At 43.9% G+C, this 19,808-nt stretch overlaps 1 protein-coding gene across 1 annotated transcript in view; it reads left to right on the top strand.

Moving 5' to 3' along the window:
- LOC310784498 (formin-binding protein 1-like) overlaps positions 1 to 19,808 on the top strand; it is a gene marked incomplete at both ends in the record, with an annotated part of 177,161 nt that overhangs the window by 145,549 nt on the left and 11,804 nt on the right. Inside the window, one exon of the mRNA XM_083645483.1 lies at positions 3,425 to 3,561. Within this exon, the coding sequence (XP_083501609.1) occupies positions 3,425 to 3,561 (137 nt within the window). The remainder of the gene's footprint in view (positions 1 to 3,424; positions 3,562 to 19,808) is intronic.

Below are 19,808 nucleotides of genomic sequence, written 5' to 3'. Positions count from 1 at the left end.
AGTGTACAGGAACACTCTGTTATTTCTATAACTTACATTAGATGCCTCCACTTGCTCCAGACGAGCAGCTTCACGGGCCCGATCGGACAAGAAGGGCAGAGAAGTAATTGTCAGGTACGAATCCGTAGCTCTGGATGTCCAGCTGTCAGCAGTTATAGCGACTCTCTCTGCTGACTTCAGTGAAGTTGAGACATTCTTTTTCACCTCTTCATACAGCTTTGGGATTGCCACTTCACTCAGTTTTTTTTATTTAAAACAAATATTTAAATTAAAATACAACCATTATTTCCTAATAATTTGAATTGGGGCCCACTCATACTTTCACACAGTGTGAAAACAAAATACTTGTTGAAACATAAACAACAATTTATTGTCGTCGGACCCTGTTCGTTGAGCAGACAAAAAAATTGTATCAATATCAATAAAAATGTATGATCCCCATCCTTATAGTTGTATATAAAAAAGAAAATATCAGATCGGATTGGTATTGGTATCGGCAGATACTCAAGGTTTTGGTATCGGATCGTATCGGACATGAAAAAGTGGTATTGTGCCATCCCTACTTTTAAATGTCACCACAGCGGACAGGGCATCTCAAAACCGAACTGTCCACCCTAAAGTTGGTGTGTTGGTGACAAACAGCTGGTTGGTGACTGGTAGCTAGCTAACTGGCAATTGCTTGTGACTTTGATGGGCCAGGAGTTGTATGAAACACGTCTCCTACCAAAGGCTACAAGGACCAAACAAAAATGAGGACTTGGAGACGTCAGCATATAAGTTGGACTAACATTCTGAAAATGTGTGCCTTCATTACTTATTCCAGCTAAAACGGTATCGGTTGTTCATATGTCTATGAAAGGCAGCTGTGCTATGCTAACGTTAGCACTAGCAACCGCTAATGTCAGTATACCCTTGATGAAAAACGTGACTTGGACACAACAAGCAAGCTATCAATCTATCTATCTATTCACCTTATTCTTTGTTCATATAAGGACGCTTCTGCATGACGTCATTTTGTAATCGTCTTTCCGTTTTAGACACGGAAGTAGATTCCGCCTACCGTAGTCATTTTTAGACTTGCCAAAAAGCTGTTTTCAAGCACACAAAAAAAGAACGTTTTAAAGTTTTAATATTTTTTCGGGTGAGAAGGTAACATATATGTGACCAGTTTATCAGAATAACGCCTATTTGGAAATAGTTAACGAGCAGCGAGGACTGAAGAGCGCTGGCTGTGTGGCTGTGTGTGGACTAGCTAGTATCTGTCAAACCCTACTGTAGGCTTACTGGCAGTGAGAAAACACTGTCGACGTGCTGACCGGGTACAGCCATCGGCTCCTCGCAGCAGTAACGCTATGAACATGTAACTGAAGTTGGCCGCAGTGTAGCTTCTGAATGTTGCCAAACTTCATTCATAGTGATGTTTTGTTTTGAAATTGGCCGCCAACTAGCGCTGAACCGGAAGAACAAATATAATTGCATCTAATGCGGAAGAGAGAAAAATGGGCGTGGTGAATAAGGTGAATAAACAGCTAATGTTAGCGCTAGCTAGCGCTAATGTTAGCGCTTTAGCCTAGCAGCACATTGGTTCGTAGTACAACCAATGCTGAAATTAGACATATTTTCAAAAACTTACCACTTCAGTCCTACATCCTCGCTCACTTCCAAGTCATCTCCTTTTTATTGCGGTCCCGAATCCATTTCATGAGACTGGTGTGCTACAGCCAGGGAGCCCAAACAGTAGGCAGGCTCTGTTAATCTGTGCTGCAGGGCCGTGCAGGCGCTTTTATGGTGGGAGGGGCGTTGGTGGGCGAGGTGGTTGGGGATGAGGGTTGTTTGGTGATGACACAAACCACCAATGTCACAGACCCCAACCGTTTAGCAAATAGTAAGAGCGGGAAATTCAAAATTTAAACTGCTATATTCAAATTTCCCCTGTGTTTACCCAGTCAGAATCAGACAAAGACCGCTAAATCATCAGTATATAAATGGGAGCTAGGGCTCGGTCTGTTTCTTTGTTTCTCTGTCTCTCTGTCTGTCCCACTGTGATGTCATAAATCCCACTGTGACAGCATCAGTGATGTCATAAATCCCACTGTGACATCATCAGTGATGTCATGTGACATCATCAGTGATGTCATAAATCCCACTGTGACATCATCAGTGATGTCATAAATCCCACTGATGAAATCCCATTGTAATACCGCATTCAAGACAACTCGGACCGCCGTAAGTTTCAACACGGAACCTCCGGCCCGGACAGATTTGCGTTCACGCTGCACCTCCCGCTCGGGGGGAAAACCCAAACTGTTGCTATAGCAACCCGCGTTAGCATGGTAGCTACCTACTAGTGAACAATGCTAACCAAACATGCTGAATGTTGAATTTCACACAGAGCGGAACACAGATGACACAAACACATATGAAACATTACATCATTAAGACCTCTAATTGTGTGTTAAAACTTCAACAAACGTCTTTATAATAATTTTGTGATTATGATTAACGATGCAAGTTGCCATTGTGATGTGGCTGTGACGTCAACTCGGAGAAACCGGAGCTCTGAATGATACCCGAATTTCCGAGCTGTAATTCTGGCCTGAACGACCGTTCAATTCACTTTTTACAGGTCGGAACCCATTTTTTCCGGCGGTCCGAGTTGTCTTGATGATATCATCAGTGATGTCATAAATCTGACATCATCAGTGATGCTGGTCTCATTGGCCACGCAGCATCCGAGCTGCGAATGCGAGCTGCAGGGCGGGCGAGCCTAGGAATTGAGCGTGCATAGTGCGCGACATCGCTATTCCTCAAATTTGGACTAAATGTCAGGATTTTCACCTGGACTAAATTCCCATATACATTGATTTCCATCAGAAAAAAGTGGAAAACGTGTTTAGTATCTCTTTGTGTTTTTACCACACTATGTTAAAGAAAGATTTCGATTTTTTTTTCTTTTGGGGAGGGGGGGCAGGCAGGAAGGGTGAGGAGAGAGGGGATGACCTTTGTGGTATGTGTTCTACCAGGTGAGCCACTGGGACGCCCCATACTATGTTGAAATGGAAATGTTTTTTCTTCCTTGTGAAACATAGTTTCCGCCCGACGATATTCAATATACAGTATGTATAACATATAAAATCAATATAACATGTTTTCTAACTTGGTGATATTACAGTATCTGCCTGCCTGTGACTGTTTGGCCAGGTTCCAATATGTTTTTAATGGAGACTTATTTTATTTGGTGCTCCGGTGCCTACAAAACTTGCTCCCCTGTTAATGTCTGAATGCCATTGGACGCCTCGTTGTCGTCAGGTTATTAGTTCATAGGGTTAACTGTCTCACCCTCTGCCTGTCTCACTCTCAACCTGTCTGTCTGTTAACTGTCTCACCCTCTGCCTGTCTCACTCTCAACCTGTCTGTCTTTCAGTCCTGATGGCAGTTATACTGAGGATCACAGCGCGGAGCTTCATTTTAAATCTCGTAGTTCGGAGTTTGATGACGACTTTGATGATGAAGAGCCGTTACCCAGCATAGGAACCTGCAAGTCGCTCTACCCGTTCCAAGGTATTCTATTATATTCTAGCTGTGTGTGTTTTCCTGTTTTTTTGGCCCTATTCACGAGTTTCCTGGTGAGACTGTGGGCGCTTCCATGACACCCTCCATCCCTGTTTCCAGCTGCCGGTTGCCTGTTTCCGCCAAGGACCGTTCATAGCGAAAGAGACTGAAAATAATCATAATAATTGTTGTGACTTTGTACCTACCTATGTCTTGTAATGGAGCCCCCCAGCACAATAATTTCACACGTGCATAATTGTACAACGGAGTGACAATATCTTGAATCTTGAAAGAGAGAGACCGCTAAAGCTCCGTTCAATGACCAAATAATAAGAGTTCCGGTTTGGACGTTTAGCCTTCAAAACAAAAGCGGCCGCTATGCAACCACATACTATTTTTTAGCAGTTTTGGCTAAAATAAGCCTGTACAGTACCAGTGAATTGACATTCACCTTGTTTTTGTAAAATATCGCCGCTATGCAACCACACAACGTTACTATTTTTAGCAGGGCCGTAGCGGCAATATACATTGAGAATGACAAATCCCCCCCAATATTTAAGCCTGATACAATGTGACCCCCCAATAAATCGATCTGAAATATTAAGAAAATCGATTTACTGCGCGATACGCCACGGCTGCTCCGCGGTTGGTTTGTTGTTTGTCCTAGTGGCTTTGCCGTAGTTCCAATGTAGCTGGGACATGGATGAGCTGGAAGCTTGATGACGTCGACGTTGACTGCGTGAGACTAGATATGCCTAAGGTAAGTAACATTAACGTTGCTTTTTGCGCTGTAACTGTGCAAATTAATGTTTTTCTGAAAATGATCAGTAATTGCATGGAGTGAAAACAAACGTTTTTGACGAGAACGAGCCGATTTGCTTGTAGGCCTACCATCGCTATGTCTGGCTGAGCAGCAGCTGGCTGGCTAGCTAACTTAGCTGAAATGGTAGCACTCAGAATGTTTCACAAAACTTTAACCGGCAGATTTGCACAGCCGCAGCAACAGTGCAAACGGATGCATTTCAGAGCTGTGTTGGGGCAGCTGGGCTGGCACTTTTCTAGCCGGGTGCTCCTCGCTCATACTGAGCGTTAGCTAACGCGAACGTTACCATTTTACAATTTTCGAGCCGAAATTGTAACATAGCAATGTTGGTCCAAAACGTTGCTATTTTACAATTTTCTGTGAGACTTTGTTGGCCTATGCATGCACCAGTAGGCTACACCATGCGTTTACTAGCAGACACCTCATGTACTGCAAGTCTGAGCAAATTAACGTTGCCAAAGTGTCAATCATTTCTGCTTCTGTTGCATAACGTTACTTTGTCTTTGTCATGATATGAATGTATACCGTAGTTGTTTTCATCTATATTGCATATTCATATAGTTTACTGTCTAGCTGTACTTCCTTATGATATAATATTTATTGATTAGAATGCAATCAGTTTTATTTCAGTCAGCTTTTATTCACACAGTGACATCATCATGTGCAGCAAGAGGAAGAAGAACAGGGGTGGCAGCAGTGACATTCGCCAGTATTTTGGCCAGCCTTCCCAGAAAATAATAAAAGTAAGTTTACAGCAGTGATGAAATGAATACCAGTCAGATGATAGAGGTGGCTCACAGTAACTAATTCAACTGTAAAATCCAACAGATGGTGGGTAAAAAAAGCGCATGTGTGTTGCTTGCATGTATTTATACTTTGTAACTAGCGTGTACTAGGGCTTGTCAAAATTGCTTGCTAAATAACTAGTTATACGGTTTGCAATTGTAATGTTCAATATAATAAAGTAACATCTCACACATAACCTTTGCCATCTGATGCTTGTTAACCGTTACATCTCTAACCAGTCTAATCCTAATGTACAGACTGCTGCAACATTCTTTCTAGTTTACTCATAATAATATTTCTTCCATATTCACTGCTGTATTCAGAGTCAAGAAAGAGAGGGTGGGAGAGAGCATGAGGATTCCGACACAGCAGTGGGAGCAAGTGGTGACATGGAGGAGGTGAGTGAGAACAGGAGCAAATATTGATCACAACAATTGAACCCTCAACTTAATTTACGATGAGATATGCCTCTAAATCTGGCTTCTCATATGTATTTCAGATAATACAATCAAGCAGTGACAGTGAGTTGGAGATAATGACAGAGAGAGAAAGAGAGCAGACCGGCGGGCGAAGATGAAGGTGCAGGATCAAATCAGCCAAATGTGAAAGCCATACCAAGTCAAACCGTATCAAATCGGACTCTCGGCTTTCAGGAGAAATGGTATAAGGACTATACTTGGCTCCACTACAGCCCCTCAGTAAAGGGCGTCCTCTGCTTCTTTTGTGCAAAATACTTTTCTACACAAAAGTCAAAGCTTGCATCTAAAGCAGATCCAGCCTTTGTCAAGGCTGGCTTTCGAAATTGGAAGAAGGCACTGGAGAAACTGCTCATACAGGCAGTCAGTGTCACAAAGTAGCTGTGATGACTCAGATTCAGGAGCCAAAGCCTGTTAATGTGCAACTTTCATGTGAGCTTGAAAGACAGCAGCAACAAGGGAGGAGAAATCTGATGAAGATTCTAGCTGGTGCAAAGTACTTGGCACGGCAAGGTCTGGCTTTTCGAGGCGATAATAAGGACAGTGGGAATTTCTGGCATCTTCTAAACTACAAGGCACAGGATGATCCAGAGCTGGCCACCTGGCTGAATGGCCAAGGATTTCACGTGTCCCCAAGTGCAAAATTAATTTTTGAAGCTGATGGGCAATGCAATCCTCAAAGGAATTGTTCATGAAGTAACATCAATGCCAGTGGTCCAGTTCGCCCTTATCATTGATGGCACTAGTGTTAATTTCGTTAACGAAAACTATGACGAAATATGTTCGTCAACGCCCTTTTTTCCCATGACTAAAACGAGACGATAACGAGACAGTACCCAAGTGATTAAACACTAACTGTGACGATATCAACATCCAATATCGTTGTCGAAAAAAGACGAAGCGAAAATGTATTTTACAAAATAAAAACTGTGCCAAAATCTCTCTTTATTTTCGTTGACGAAAAAAGAGGAAACAAAATATTATAACGTTAGATAGTTTTGTTTCGCTCCCCCCCCCCCCCCCCCCCCCCCCTTCCCCTCTCAATGCTGCAATCTGTTTCCTGTGCGGCGTGCACCAGCTTCAGCATAAAGCCAGCAGGAAACACTGCTGCTAATCATCACAGCTGCACACAGTCAGGACAGAGGACTCATCTCGTCTTTAACCTCAAAATGCTTGGGCCAAAGAAACGACCTGACATCTGGGCATATTTTCGCTATAATGACGGCGAGAAAAAAAAAGAATGCATTGCTGTATCAGAAGGGACGCAATGTGGCCATAAAATAGCCGGGAAGAACACTAGAAACTTGAAGAGACACATCAAGTCTTACCACAAAGAAATTGAGGTAAGTTAACAAAGCGTTTGGTTGTTTTTCTAAGTCAACTAACGTTACTAATGCGGTGGTGTTGCATTATGTAGGTAGGCTTTGTTTTAGACTATAAGTTAAGCCAAGCCGAACTCATTAACGGGACATTGCTAACAGAGGGCTTTCCTACTGACAAAAGGCCCAGCCAACAAGCTAACGTTAGCTAGCATATCAGTGCTACACTGTGCAGTTGGCGTTTGTATCGGTGGGGGGTGGGGGTTGTCTAAATTAAGATGTTTAGAACGGTGTGGGAGCGTGCTAACTGCACAGTGTAGAACTGATAAGCTAGCTAACGTCAGTAGGAAAGCCCTCTGTTAGCAAAACCATCTGTTAGTTACTGTTACACGTTACTGTATGGCAGTGGTTCTCATACTTTTTTTTGCTTCAGTAGGCTACCCCCTTCCCTGATTTCCAAATCCAATCTTAGCCAACTGCAAGAGAAAACTATAGCATATGATGCAATTAATGATAACCCACATTTGGAAGAATATAACAGAACAATGTAAGAAGTGGAGTGAAAGACAGACAGACATAGTGATGATTTACTTATAGTGCAATACTTGGATTTCATGATCTTGCATCTGTCCTGACATTGTATTTATTCCTGTCCCAGCTTCCAGATAGATCTCCAGTATACCAGCCCCCCAGGAAAGAGGAGAGGCCAGCTATCGCAGGTGCTTTGCTTTCCCACACAAAGTACAAACCAGACTCTCAGGAACAACGTTGCAAAGAAGAGGCAATAGCTCAATGGATAGGCCGGACAGCCCTCCCACCACGGACAGTGGAGGATGAAGATTTTGTCATGATGATGCAAAAAATTGATAAAAGACTCAGTGCCGAAAAAAACTAAAATAACAAACCTTGTGGACAAAATGTACCAGGCTGAAAAGGTGAAAAGGAGAAATTCAAACACAGATTGTCCATGGCACGCAAACTAACCATTGGGTTAGATATCTGGACTAAAAAGGGGCTCACAGCATCCTTTCTTGCAGTCAGTGCTTATTTTAACTCTCAGGATAATAAGGCTGAACACATAGTCCTGACCCTGAAGCAAATGGTTCACCCACACACTGCTCAGGCTATTGCTGCTCTTGTGGAGGAGTGTATGGAAGAACGGGGGATCCCAAAAGAAAAGATTCTCACCATTATCACGGATAATGGAAGCAACATGGTTGCTGCTTTTCGCTCAAACGATGAGGACAGCAGTTCTGAGGAGGACGATCTCCATGATGGTGATGAAGAGCATGAGGAAGAAGATGACGAAAGGTCAGTCTGTGCATGATGTTTGTCATTTAATGTATATCTTTATGTATTTTAGAATGCTTATACATGTGATGTGTGCCCAACACAAAACCCAATGCACAGTCTTCCCACATAATGTGACTATTCACTGTCTTAGATATTTTGTCCTAAAAATCTGCAATCAGCATTTTTAATATTTAGTGTGGTGATGAATTATGTGCTATGTATAAAACGAATTCTAGGAGGATTTATGAAAAGTATATGTTCTGTGTTCCACTTTCCATTAGGTACGGAACCTTGGAGAGGACCCCCTGTGTGGCGAATACCCTTCAACTTGTTGTCAACATCATCCAGAAGGAACACACAACCAAAAGACTGCTGGACGAAGTCAGGCACCTGGTCAAACTGTTTCGCAAATCATCCGTTGCCACAGAGCGGTTGCTGCAACATTCCGGACTCATTCTCGTCAACGACTGTCCAACCAGGTGGTCCAGTTCCTACCTAATGTTGTCCCGTGCTCTTGAACTCAAGGACCAGCTTACATCCGTAGCGGACACCATGGGTTGGGACAGCTTGCTTCCCAGTGAGTGGCAGAAAGTGGCTAGCCTCAGAGACTTGCTCTTTCCTTTTGCACAACACACGAAGGTGCTTGAAAGTGACACCAATTGCCTTTCGCTTATTGTTCCTGCATTATTGGACTTGAGGATTCACCTCTCTGAGTTCTCTCTAGCTCATGCCAGGAGCTACAGGGACGCTGCTGTACTGGCACAGAAGATGAGTGCAAATATGGAGCAACGCTTCAGCCATTTCCTTGATGCCACAGATGACAAGTTCTCTCCTCTTGCTGCAGCTGCATGCTTTGTTGACCCTGGTGTATCAGCTGAAGCCCTCATTGAAAATGAGGATGATGGAATTCAGAATCTTCTAAAAAAGGCAGAAGACTACATCACTCACAGTGTGCCACCAAGACTGCGAGAGGAGGTGACTGATGATGTCACCTCCTCCTCTCGCAGTGATGAGGAAGAGGGAATTAGGCATAGACAGGATTCAGTGACAGCCCCTTTGGCAAAGCGGTCTAGATTTAGGTTTTTCAGTGGTAGTCGTCCAGCAGCGAGACCCAGGACCTCCAAGACCTCTATCAGGCACGAGATTGAGAAATACAAAGACGGGCTGTCCCATGCTGCTAACACTGATGAATCTGGGATGGAGTTTTGGACTTCTCAGAGTTGCACTGTGTTTGCACTGCTGAAACCCCTGGCCTTGGACCTTCAGTCAATGCCGGCGTCACAAGCCTTTACCGAGCGTGTCTTCAGTGTAACTGGTGACCTCACAAGCGGCCACCGCAACAGAGCGAGAATCACATTGGAAAGAAGTGCTTTTCTCAAGATGAACAAAACGAAATAGTGTGATGGCTAGTTGAATTCATACCGCTGTTTAATTGTTAGTTTTCATTATTTAAAAAAATCTTGTGTTGTAGCAGTAATTAACCTTGGTCCATGTCTCAAACTATGCTGTGTTGAGCCCTTGAATTTGTGGACTTGGGCCTTGAAAGCCCTTGAAATTGATGTTGAAGGTGTGAACCCTGATTACACACAGACACGTGTTTAGGCTGATTGCTCTCAAACTGTATTTTTTACTTATTGCCTATTGCATCTTTAAATACAGAGTTTTGCTAAAACGAGCCAAAGGCTTTTGTTTCACATGCTGTGCTGCATTAGTGAGCCGACATTGTTTTGATTGTTTTTAATTGTTTTGCACATTGTGTGTAGGGTAAGTGGAGAGGAACTGCAAATGTGTAGATTTATTGCGAGTCATGCGGGATAGGCTGCGTCCGACCGATGTGTTCAGTTTTGTATGCCTAACCAAAAACATAAAAGTTGTTTTACTTGCCTAGCTTTAACCAAGTTGTTTTACTTGCCTAACCTTAACCAAGTTGTTTTACTTGCCTAATCTTGATTCTCAGCAGCTGATTCGCCGCCACTGACTCATGCATGAGAAATTGACAGGTTTACCATACTCTACATTTACTGTAACATCTATTTCAGATTTTACCTTTCAAACAAATGTAGCATGCCATTTGTTTGTCTTTATGCCCATGGGACATGTTTTTTCTCTTCTATTTCATTTTAATGTAAGCAGATTGCAATTGGTGTGTGTATACAATACAGTATCCTGTATTGTTGAATCATGTTCAAAATAAATATGCACATCACAACATGTTCCATGTCTGGTCTAGTGGTCTGATGTGGTCTGTATACATTTAAGGAATACAGTATATCCAGACACCGACAAGCTGTGTTCTTAATCATTCATCCAACCTGTGTTTTCATCAGAAGGATAATAAGATTAAAATATTGGTTTTGATGGACTAAAATACTTGGATTAAGATACGACTAAAATGTCAACTGTTTTTGTTGACTAAAACTAGACTAAAATAGTTATTGGTTTCTTTGACTAAGATAAGACTAAAATGCTCAGACTTTTAGTCGACTAAACTTGACTAAATAAAAACAGAATGAGGTTGACTAAATATGATAAAAACTGACAAGGAAATTTTGAAACTGGACTAAGACTAAGACTGACTAAAAAAATAGCCGTCAAAATTAACACTAGATGGCACCCAGGATATATCTGGAGTTGAGCAGGAGTCAATATGTTTGCGCTTCGTAGATGCAAATCTCCATCCAAACGAAGAATTCCTGGGTGTCATCAACACACTGTGTGTGTGTGTGTGTGTGTGTGTGTGTGTGTGTGTGTGTGTGAGAGAAGAGAGGAGATGACTCAAGACACTTTTATTTTTGCAATTGTTGTACTCTCTCAGAAACAAGATCCTGTTACTGTATCTTCTGAAGAAATATGCTGCTGTTACATGCACTTTTTTGTTGGTTTATGATTACCTGGTGTGGAAATTTATTTATTATTATTATTTATTTATTATTATTTTAGAAACTGCTGTTACTTTATTTGCTGATAAATGCTGCTATTAAGTGCAGTAAATATTTTATTCTTTATATTTGTCATTCACACATGCATAGTTTTTATTGACGTTTGTTTTTATATGGAGTTAGTGTGCTAACTGAGGTTCAGGAACACAAGACCACACCATGTAATCACCGGCGCCTCGCTAATCCATTTCACCTGCGCTCCAATCCCTTCACTGATGCATACACACCTGTGTTCTATCAACTCAATCACTCGTAGCATCTATAAACACGACCACATTCACTCTTCCCCTTGTTTGCCTCAGTCGTCACGACCCTCCCCCCCAACCCCAAGTTTCTTCCTCCGTTATGGGCAGCACGGGCGGAGTCTGCACGTTCTCCCCGTGCCTGCGTGGGTTTTCCCCGGGTACTCCGGTTTCCTCCCCAAACAGCAAAATACATGCTAATTACGGGCAGCACGCGCGGAGTTTGCACGTTCTCCCCGTGCCTGCGTGGGTTTTCTCCGGGTACTCCGGTTTCCTCCCACAAACAGCTAAAGACATGCTAGTCAGGGCTGCATAATCCTGCATCTCTATCCCCTGCTCACAGGAACCACGGGGGGCTGATGGAGCCGGGACTCCATCCCGTGAAGCTGAGCTGCGCTCTAGAACCGAGTTTCACCCAAAGACGCTACCCCCACTCAGTCTTAACCCCTGGGTTCCTGTCACTGCCGTAGCACCCTCCTGAGGAGACGCTACCGCACCTCGACCCCATTCACGTTCTCGCACCCAAACACCCACTTGCAATAAATTATCTTTCGTTCAAACCATGGTGTGGTCTGTGTTAGTGAAAAGTGCATTGCAGTAACAAAATTGAGACAGAGTTAAATAAATCTTAATTCAAGTTCAGCAATTTTGTGTCTCATTTGTAAAAAATTACACCAATCTACCAAATGTTGGCGATATAACAGCGCATTTAGGCCTTCGCCGGTCATTTTAGGGCATAGTGACATCATCACCATCAGTGGGCAGTGGTGGCCTAAAGGTTAGAGAAGCGAGCTTGTGACTGGAAGGTTGTCGGTTAAATCCCCGGGACCGACAGGATAAATCTGGGTGGGGAAAGTGAAAAGGCATTGCTTGCCCCTCCCTCATTACCACCACTGAGGTTCCCTTGAGCAAAGTCCTTAAGCCCAACCGCTCCAGTGGAGCTGATCAGTGGCCAGCAGATCAGTCTGTGGTTGTACTGGTCAACTTCCAGGTATAAATGTGTGTGTGAATGTAGGGCACTCCTGAAAAAGAGCGCATTGCTCTCAGTGAGACTCCTCCCCCTGTATAAATAACGGTAAGAAAAATCAATATCATTGGGCCAATATCTGGTCCCATGACAGATATTGGTTGTTAGATGCCCTTTCTATAGGGAGCATGTTAATGTAACATAGGAGAACACAGTCATCCAGCCCTCCTCCCTCCACCCCTACTTGGAAGAGAACTAGATGCCCTAGAAATATTTATTTTATTCTGATACTTTTCTATGCGCGATTTCGCTCGTATGCACCTGGAGGTCAGTAGTTGACCTGGGCGAATCCATGTCGTGTAAAAAAGTGTAGCCACCTGTAGGTCAGCAGTTGACCTGGGGAAATCCATGTCGTGTTCAAAAGTGTAGTCACCTATTGGTCTTTGTATGCCTCCTCCGGCAATAGCCAGGCCGGAGGCATTATGGATCCGGGTTGTCCGTCCGTACATATGTCATCCATCCGTCCAATGTTCGTTAACGCGATATCTGAGGAACACCTTGACGGAATGTCATCAAATTTGCCTCAAACATCGACTTAGACTCAAGGATGATCTGATTAGATTTTGGTGGTCAAAGGTCAAGGTCACTGTGACCTCTCCAACGCTATTTTCACGCTTGTTAACGCGATATCTCAGGGATGCCTTGACGGAATCTAATCAAATTTGCCTCAAACATCGACTTGAACTCTAGGATGAACTGATTAGATTTTGGTGGTCAAAGGTCAAAAGCCAAGGTCACTGATCTCTCGAATGCCATTTTCAAGCTTGTTAATGCAATATCTCACGAATGCCTTGACGGAATTTCATCAAATTTGCCTCAAACATCGCCTTGGACTCAAGCATGAACTGATTAGATGTTGGTGGTCAAAGGTCAAAGCCCAAGGTCACTGTGACCTCAAACACCATTTTCAAGCTTGTTAACGCGATATCTCAGGAATGCCTTGACGCAATTTCATCTAATTTGCCTCAAACGTCCACTTGGACTCAAGGATGAACTGATTACATTTTGGTGGTCAAAGGTCAAGGTCACTGTGACCTCACACACCCAATTTCCAAGCTCTGTAACGTGAAATCTCAGGAGCGCCTTGACGGAATTTCTTCCAATTTGCCTCAAATGGCGATTTGGACTCAAGAATTAACTAATGGCGGAGGCATAAATCTGCAGTGCGGTCGTTCTTTTTTGTTTTTACATTTCAAAATTTTACAGAACAACACACTAAGAAAGAAAACAAAAACAGGCTCAGACACAGAAAAAAAACATATATATATATATATGTTTTTTTTATATACACAGGGATGTACACACATATATATATATATGTTTTTTTTATATATTATATTTATATTATAATTATTATTATTATATTATTTTATATATATTTTTATATATATATACTAAGGACATTCAGTGTTACAACATAGTGCTACCAGCCACATACGGTGCTTATATGCTTCTAGAGCCCTTTTCCCACATGCGTACCGGAAAATTACCTGTAAGTCAATATCGGACATTTCCCTGAATTTCCCTTCACACCTCAGCGTTCGCATGTGGGAATCTAGTCGTCAAATAGCCGGTATGCTGGGGGGTGGGGTGGGGCGGGGGAGAGTGGCCTGGGGTCATGACGTATAAACTGTGCTGCAGGCCACTGAGGCCAGTCAGAAAAAAAAAAAAAAAAAACATGGAGCCGGCGTCCACTCTTTTGATAATATTGCTGACGCGCTTTTTCCTCAAACGTAGACAGCGACGCAGACAAATTAAGGCGAAAATGGAAAGGGATATACGTGCGAACAGAAACAGATTCATGTTCGCAGTCTTCTCTGCTCAACATCGTGCAGAATATGAAGATAGACTAAACCGGGGACAGATCATGACAGTGTTATGTACCTCTGCGCTGCTGCGTGAGACTAGAGCCGTCTGGAAGCGAGAGAGACCAGGAGGGAATTTATTTTGGGAAGATGCTCTGAACAATTTTGACGACGTGGAATGGAAGCGTCATTTTCGCATGTCCCGGTGTACGTTCGACTACGTGCTGAGTCTGGTCCGACCCGCACTAACACGCAAGATCACCCGGTGGCGAAAACCACTGGAAGCGCGTTTGCGACTGGCAATAGTCCTTTGGTGGTACGCAACACCAGGGGAATATCGAACAATCAGCTGTGTATTTGGTGTTGGACTGTCTACTGTGTGCAACCTGGTCCGCGAAGTCACATCCGCTCTAATGAAGAACCTCTACAAGCGTTTCATTTCCCTGCCGAAGGGGGAAAAGCTGCAGAAGACCCTGGATGGATTCGCAGAACGAGGATATCCCATGTGTGCAGGTGCCATAGATGGAAGCCACATTCCCATCATCGCACCTAGGGACGATCCAGCATCCTACTTCAACAGAAAAGGCTGGCATTCTTTTGTGCTGCAAGGGGTTGTTGACCACACTTTCTGGTAAGATCTTCTATTCATAAGTATTGATTGGTTACTGTACTACTCTGTTGCAGGAGTTAGACATTAAAGTTCACAATTACATGTATCATCATTCAGCCAGCTAGATTCTCTCTCTCTCTCTCTCTCTCTCTCTCTCTCTCTCTCTCTCTCTCTCTCTCTCTCTCTCTCTCTATATATATATATATATATACTCACACACACACACACACACACACACACACACACACATATATATATATATGTAATTGTGTGTGTGCGTGTGTGTGTGTAGAGGGGAGAGAGCGAGAGGAGAACACATCAATTTCTGTGAACAGGTGGAATGTGCAACATTTTACTAACTGATGTTGGTTGTTTGGTTCAGCTTCACAGATATATACGTGGGCTGGCCTGGGCGAACACACGACACAAGAGTGCTTCTCAACTCTCCTATCTTCCAGATGGCTGAAGGAAACGACGGTTATTTGTTCCCCCGTGAAGTAAGTAGCACCAACAACTTTTATTTTCCACCATACACCTGTGTGTTCCCAACATGTAGCAGCTAGCACAATCCTAATCTGTTATCTATTTTTCTGCACAGAAATCCGTAGATGTGGACGGTGTGGAGGTGCCCGTACATCTAATTGGAGACGCAGTGTACCCTCTGAAGAAGTGGCTCATGAAAGGCTTCACCCATCACCATCGGCTGACTCCTGAACAGGACAACTTCAACTTCCATTTAAGCTCTGCTCGAATGGTGGTAGAAAATGCCTTTGGACGCTTAAAGGGCCGTTGGAGGTGCCTTGCCAAGCGTAATGATGTGCTGCTTTCGTCGATGCCAAACATTGTTGGGGCTTGTTGCATTCTCCACAATATTTGTGAGGTTAGCAAAGACAATTTTCTAGCCGAATGGAACATGGCAGACATCGAGGGTCCAGACCGCCAACAAGAGCTCAACGCAGATGTCTTCCAACCACTCCCCCGGGCAGCTGCCACGCAAAGCATCCGAGAAGCGATGATGACCCTTATCGCGCCACCCAGGGCCAGAAATTAATTTCTTAAATAACTGATGCGAGCTGTGTATTGTGTAGGCCTAAACTTTTTGGTCTTCTGTGCCTCTTGAGCTGTTTTGCCATGCCATGCCATGCGTGTTGATTCTGCTAAATTTATTCAACAACTATTCAGGAGCACAAATAGTTATTTTTAAGTATGAGCAAAATGGTCATTCTTCTACAGTCTGTGATTGTGTTATATAGCTATGTTTAGAAGTTTTGGCGTCATGAGCTAACAACTCACACTAACGGCTGGTGTTTTTATTGCTTTTCTATTTCTTTTATATTGTCTGTAGATTTTAAATGCTGCGATTTCTAAATAAAGTTTCTACTGCAGTCTGCCTGACACTGTTTTGTTATCACAGCTATTGTGTATCGAGGAGCCAGACTCCACAAGGATGGGTCGAGGTGCATCCCTGCCTGTTAACACAAAGGATGTGTTTGCAATGTAAATCTGGCTTGTACGACCAACATCAAATACATAGTACACTGCCATTGTGTTTCAAGCCAGAGCCATCCACATGGATGGTGAAGGTGGATAGTCATGCCTGCCTTCCCCCCCCACACAAAAGACATGTTTGCAATGTAAATCTGGCTTGTACGACCAACATCAAATACATAGTACACTGCCATTGTGTTTCAAGCCAGAGCCATCCACATGGATGGTGAAGGTGGATAGTCGTGCCTGCCTTCCCCCCCAACACAAAAGACATGTTTGCAATGTAAATCTGGCTCGTCCGTCCAACTCTACACTGGCATTGTGTTCCAAGCAAGAGCCATGCACACAGATGGAGTCAAGGTGAACAGTCAGGTGTCCCTTCCTCCCCACACCGAAGGAGTGTATGCGAAATGTAAATCTTGCCCGTCCCACTGAACGACGAACATCACCATACAGCGACCAATATTACTGTCTTTAAAAGATGATGATGAATATCATACCAATGTTAAAACAATTCTGAAGCTAAATATCATAGCCAATATTTGTCTTTAAAAGGCTGTGATGGGCTACTTTTTAAAGCTAGCATGTAATGTAAAAAGCTAGAATGTAAATAGTCTATACAATAATATGTTATTCCACATAACATTTAGCCATCCATCTTACTTTTGGCCCTTCATCCGAAAATAATTTGGGCACCTCTAACCCTAAAGGGAATAAAATAATGGAGATACAGTGACTTGTTTGGTTTGTTTAAAAAAAAACAGCAGTCACACGTCACACGATCACAGCACGTCTAGATATAAAAATAATGAAAAATAAAGTACAGGTGCAAATATACAACAGTGCAAAACCATCGCCAGGAGCCGTTCACTTGGCGGTGGGGCAAGACCCATCTACTTGTGGATAAAATCACAGCACATCTAGATTAAAAATAAATAAAAATAAAGTACAAAATGTCTGTTTAAAAAAAAAGAAAAAGAAAGTACAAAATGTCTGTTTAAAAAAAGTGTTAAAAAAGTTATAAAAAAAAGTGTAATTCGCTATTTGGTAGACTACTCCAACTGGTAGTAGCTCGGGGATTCTTCATCCCTGTGCTCGCCTGCTCCTGCGTGGCGATCCCTTGTGTGGCGTGGTTGGCGTTCCTGGTCCCAGGAACCTGGACGGTGGGTCTGCCAACTCTGCCATGCACCTGCCGGCGTCTGCTGGAGCTGGGGCATGAACTCCCGGAGCAGTCCCTGGAGAACGGCGGCGTCCGCAGCCCGGGAACGCTCTTCGTCGGCAAGCGCCTCTCTCCTAATTCGGGCCTCACTGTCGGTCAACTGCTGCACCCAATCCTCCTTTGCCGATGCCCACCAACGCTGTTGATGAATGAAACGAAATAACGTTAAAATACATAATGAGAAAGCCTATAGCCTATAGCCTAGGGTTAGCCTATAGCCTATAACCCTAACCCTGTTTCCCAACCAGGGGTACACCATGTGCATTTGAGCAGCTTGTAGGGGGTACATGGAAAGGTCGGGGATGGCATTATTTCCAAAATTATTTAAAAATATATATTCAAAGTCATTTCATAAGCCCTTTGCTAAAATAGTAAGTGCAACTGTAGCAACTGTTACAATACTCTGTGAAGTGGTCTTGTTCATGTCAAAAACTGATGACTTTTTCAATCATAAACTGTTCATTCATTTAATAATCAGTTATGTTAGATACTAACAGTTTAATAATAGAATCATAAACATGGGTGAGGGGGTACTATTGGCAGGGTAGGGTACAGACAGGGGAGAGAGGGGGAGAAAACAAACAACAAGGGATGGCTACACTAAACTGAACTAACTAATGTGGAAAGGAAATCGTTAGGTTTGGTACAGGTAATGTAACATACACTGGTATCATGTGTTACCTGTGACCGTTCTTCCGCAACATGGTGCAGTCTCTCGATCCGGTCATCCATCATCGCCATCATCCGTTCAGAGTGCGTTGTCTTCTTCTTCCTCTTCTTCGTCAGTGGTGTACTGCACCGCGACGCTGCACAAAAACAACAACAAAAGACGCCATTAGAAAACGTTGCGGAGCCAGCTAGCCTGTCAGCATCGTTACAACAAGAAGGGCACCACGGCATAAGTTAAGCAGTGGTTATCGAGACAGCTAGCATAAATAATAATAATATACACAATAAATAAGCGCAACAAAAAAGATGCCAAACACGCTTACCTCCAATAGCAGATAAGTCAGCTTCTCCGCCGTTCAGCGACATGTCTGTCTCTTCCGCTGGAAGAGGGGTTGTCTCGTCGGGGTCTCCCCGCTGCCCGTTCGAGGACGGCTCGGGCGTGGACGTGGACTCGGACGATCCTGGGGTCGATGGTGCTGGCGGGCTGGCGGGCCTGCTGGCAGGCAGGCTGGCGGGCATCTACATACCGACCAGGCAGACAGGGGTCGTTGTGTGGTTTCTCCCCCAGATGGCATCGCACAACTCCAGATAAGGCCACGTTTTGCGGTCGTGCCCGCTCGTGTTGTTGTGGTCTCTTATATTGTGGTACTGCTTTTTCAATGTTTTGAGCTTGCTGACCACCTGGGTCTTGGTGCGATGCACACCACGCTCAGCAAGCCGCCTGGTGAGCTGGTCATACACGACAGAGTCCCTCGCTGTCCCTGCCATCTGTTTGACTATTTCCACCTCTGCTCTCTGTGATAGCAGTTCCCGGATTTCCATGTCCCTCCTGTTGTTTCCTGCCATTTTCGTTTTCGTTTCGTTTTCGTAGGGAATTGAAAAAAGCGATTTGATCGATCCTATGATCAGGCGCAAATAAAGGTAGATGGTTGCTGGTAGCCCGTCTTATCTAACGCCCCCGTCGCACCACAGTCACGTCATCAACACCACCTGAGACAACGCCCACTGATAGCGGAAAATGACTGGACCCCTTTCTCACCTGTCTGCCTATCGCGGCATACCGCTCTTCTGACTGGCTCAAAACTGGTGAAATGGCCGCGATGACGGGGTCGCGCTTATACCGGCACGGCGCCTTTCCCACATGCAGGCATTAGACCACGTTCCGGTCATTTTGCAGTACAAAGCGCATGTGGGAAAAGGGCTTATGAGATGCTGTGCGTGGGGCTCCACATGTCACACATGACACACATGTCCGTTAACCACAACTGAAATGACGGTGAAGAGGGAGACTTCCATTCCTTCAGAATTAGTATTTGGCGACAGTTGTCCCCTGTGTCAGAGACTGTTGCACAGCTGCAGGGAAGTTCAGAGAGGTCTCCGAGCAGCCAAAGATGGCGAGTTCTGCGTCCGGCTGAAGGGTTATTTTGTAGGCTTTAGAGTACCAGTCAAATATCCTGACCCAGAATCCCGCTAGTGAAGGACAGAAAAGGCACGAGATAACGTGCCCTCTGACACCTGACACCTATCGCACAGTGGTGAAACAGGATAGATCTTATGCAA

The sequence above is a fragment of the Poromitra crassiceps genome (genome assembly GCF_964638095.1).
Source record: "Poromitra crassiceps genome assembly, chromosome: 10".
NCBI classification, from domain to species: domain Eukaryota; kingdom Metazoa; phylum Chordata; class Actinopteri; order Beryciformes; family Melamphaidae; genus Poromitra; species Poromitra crassiceps.
This window is presented reverse-complemented; position numbering and strand designations above follow the sequence as displayed.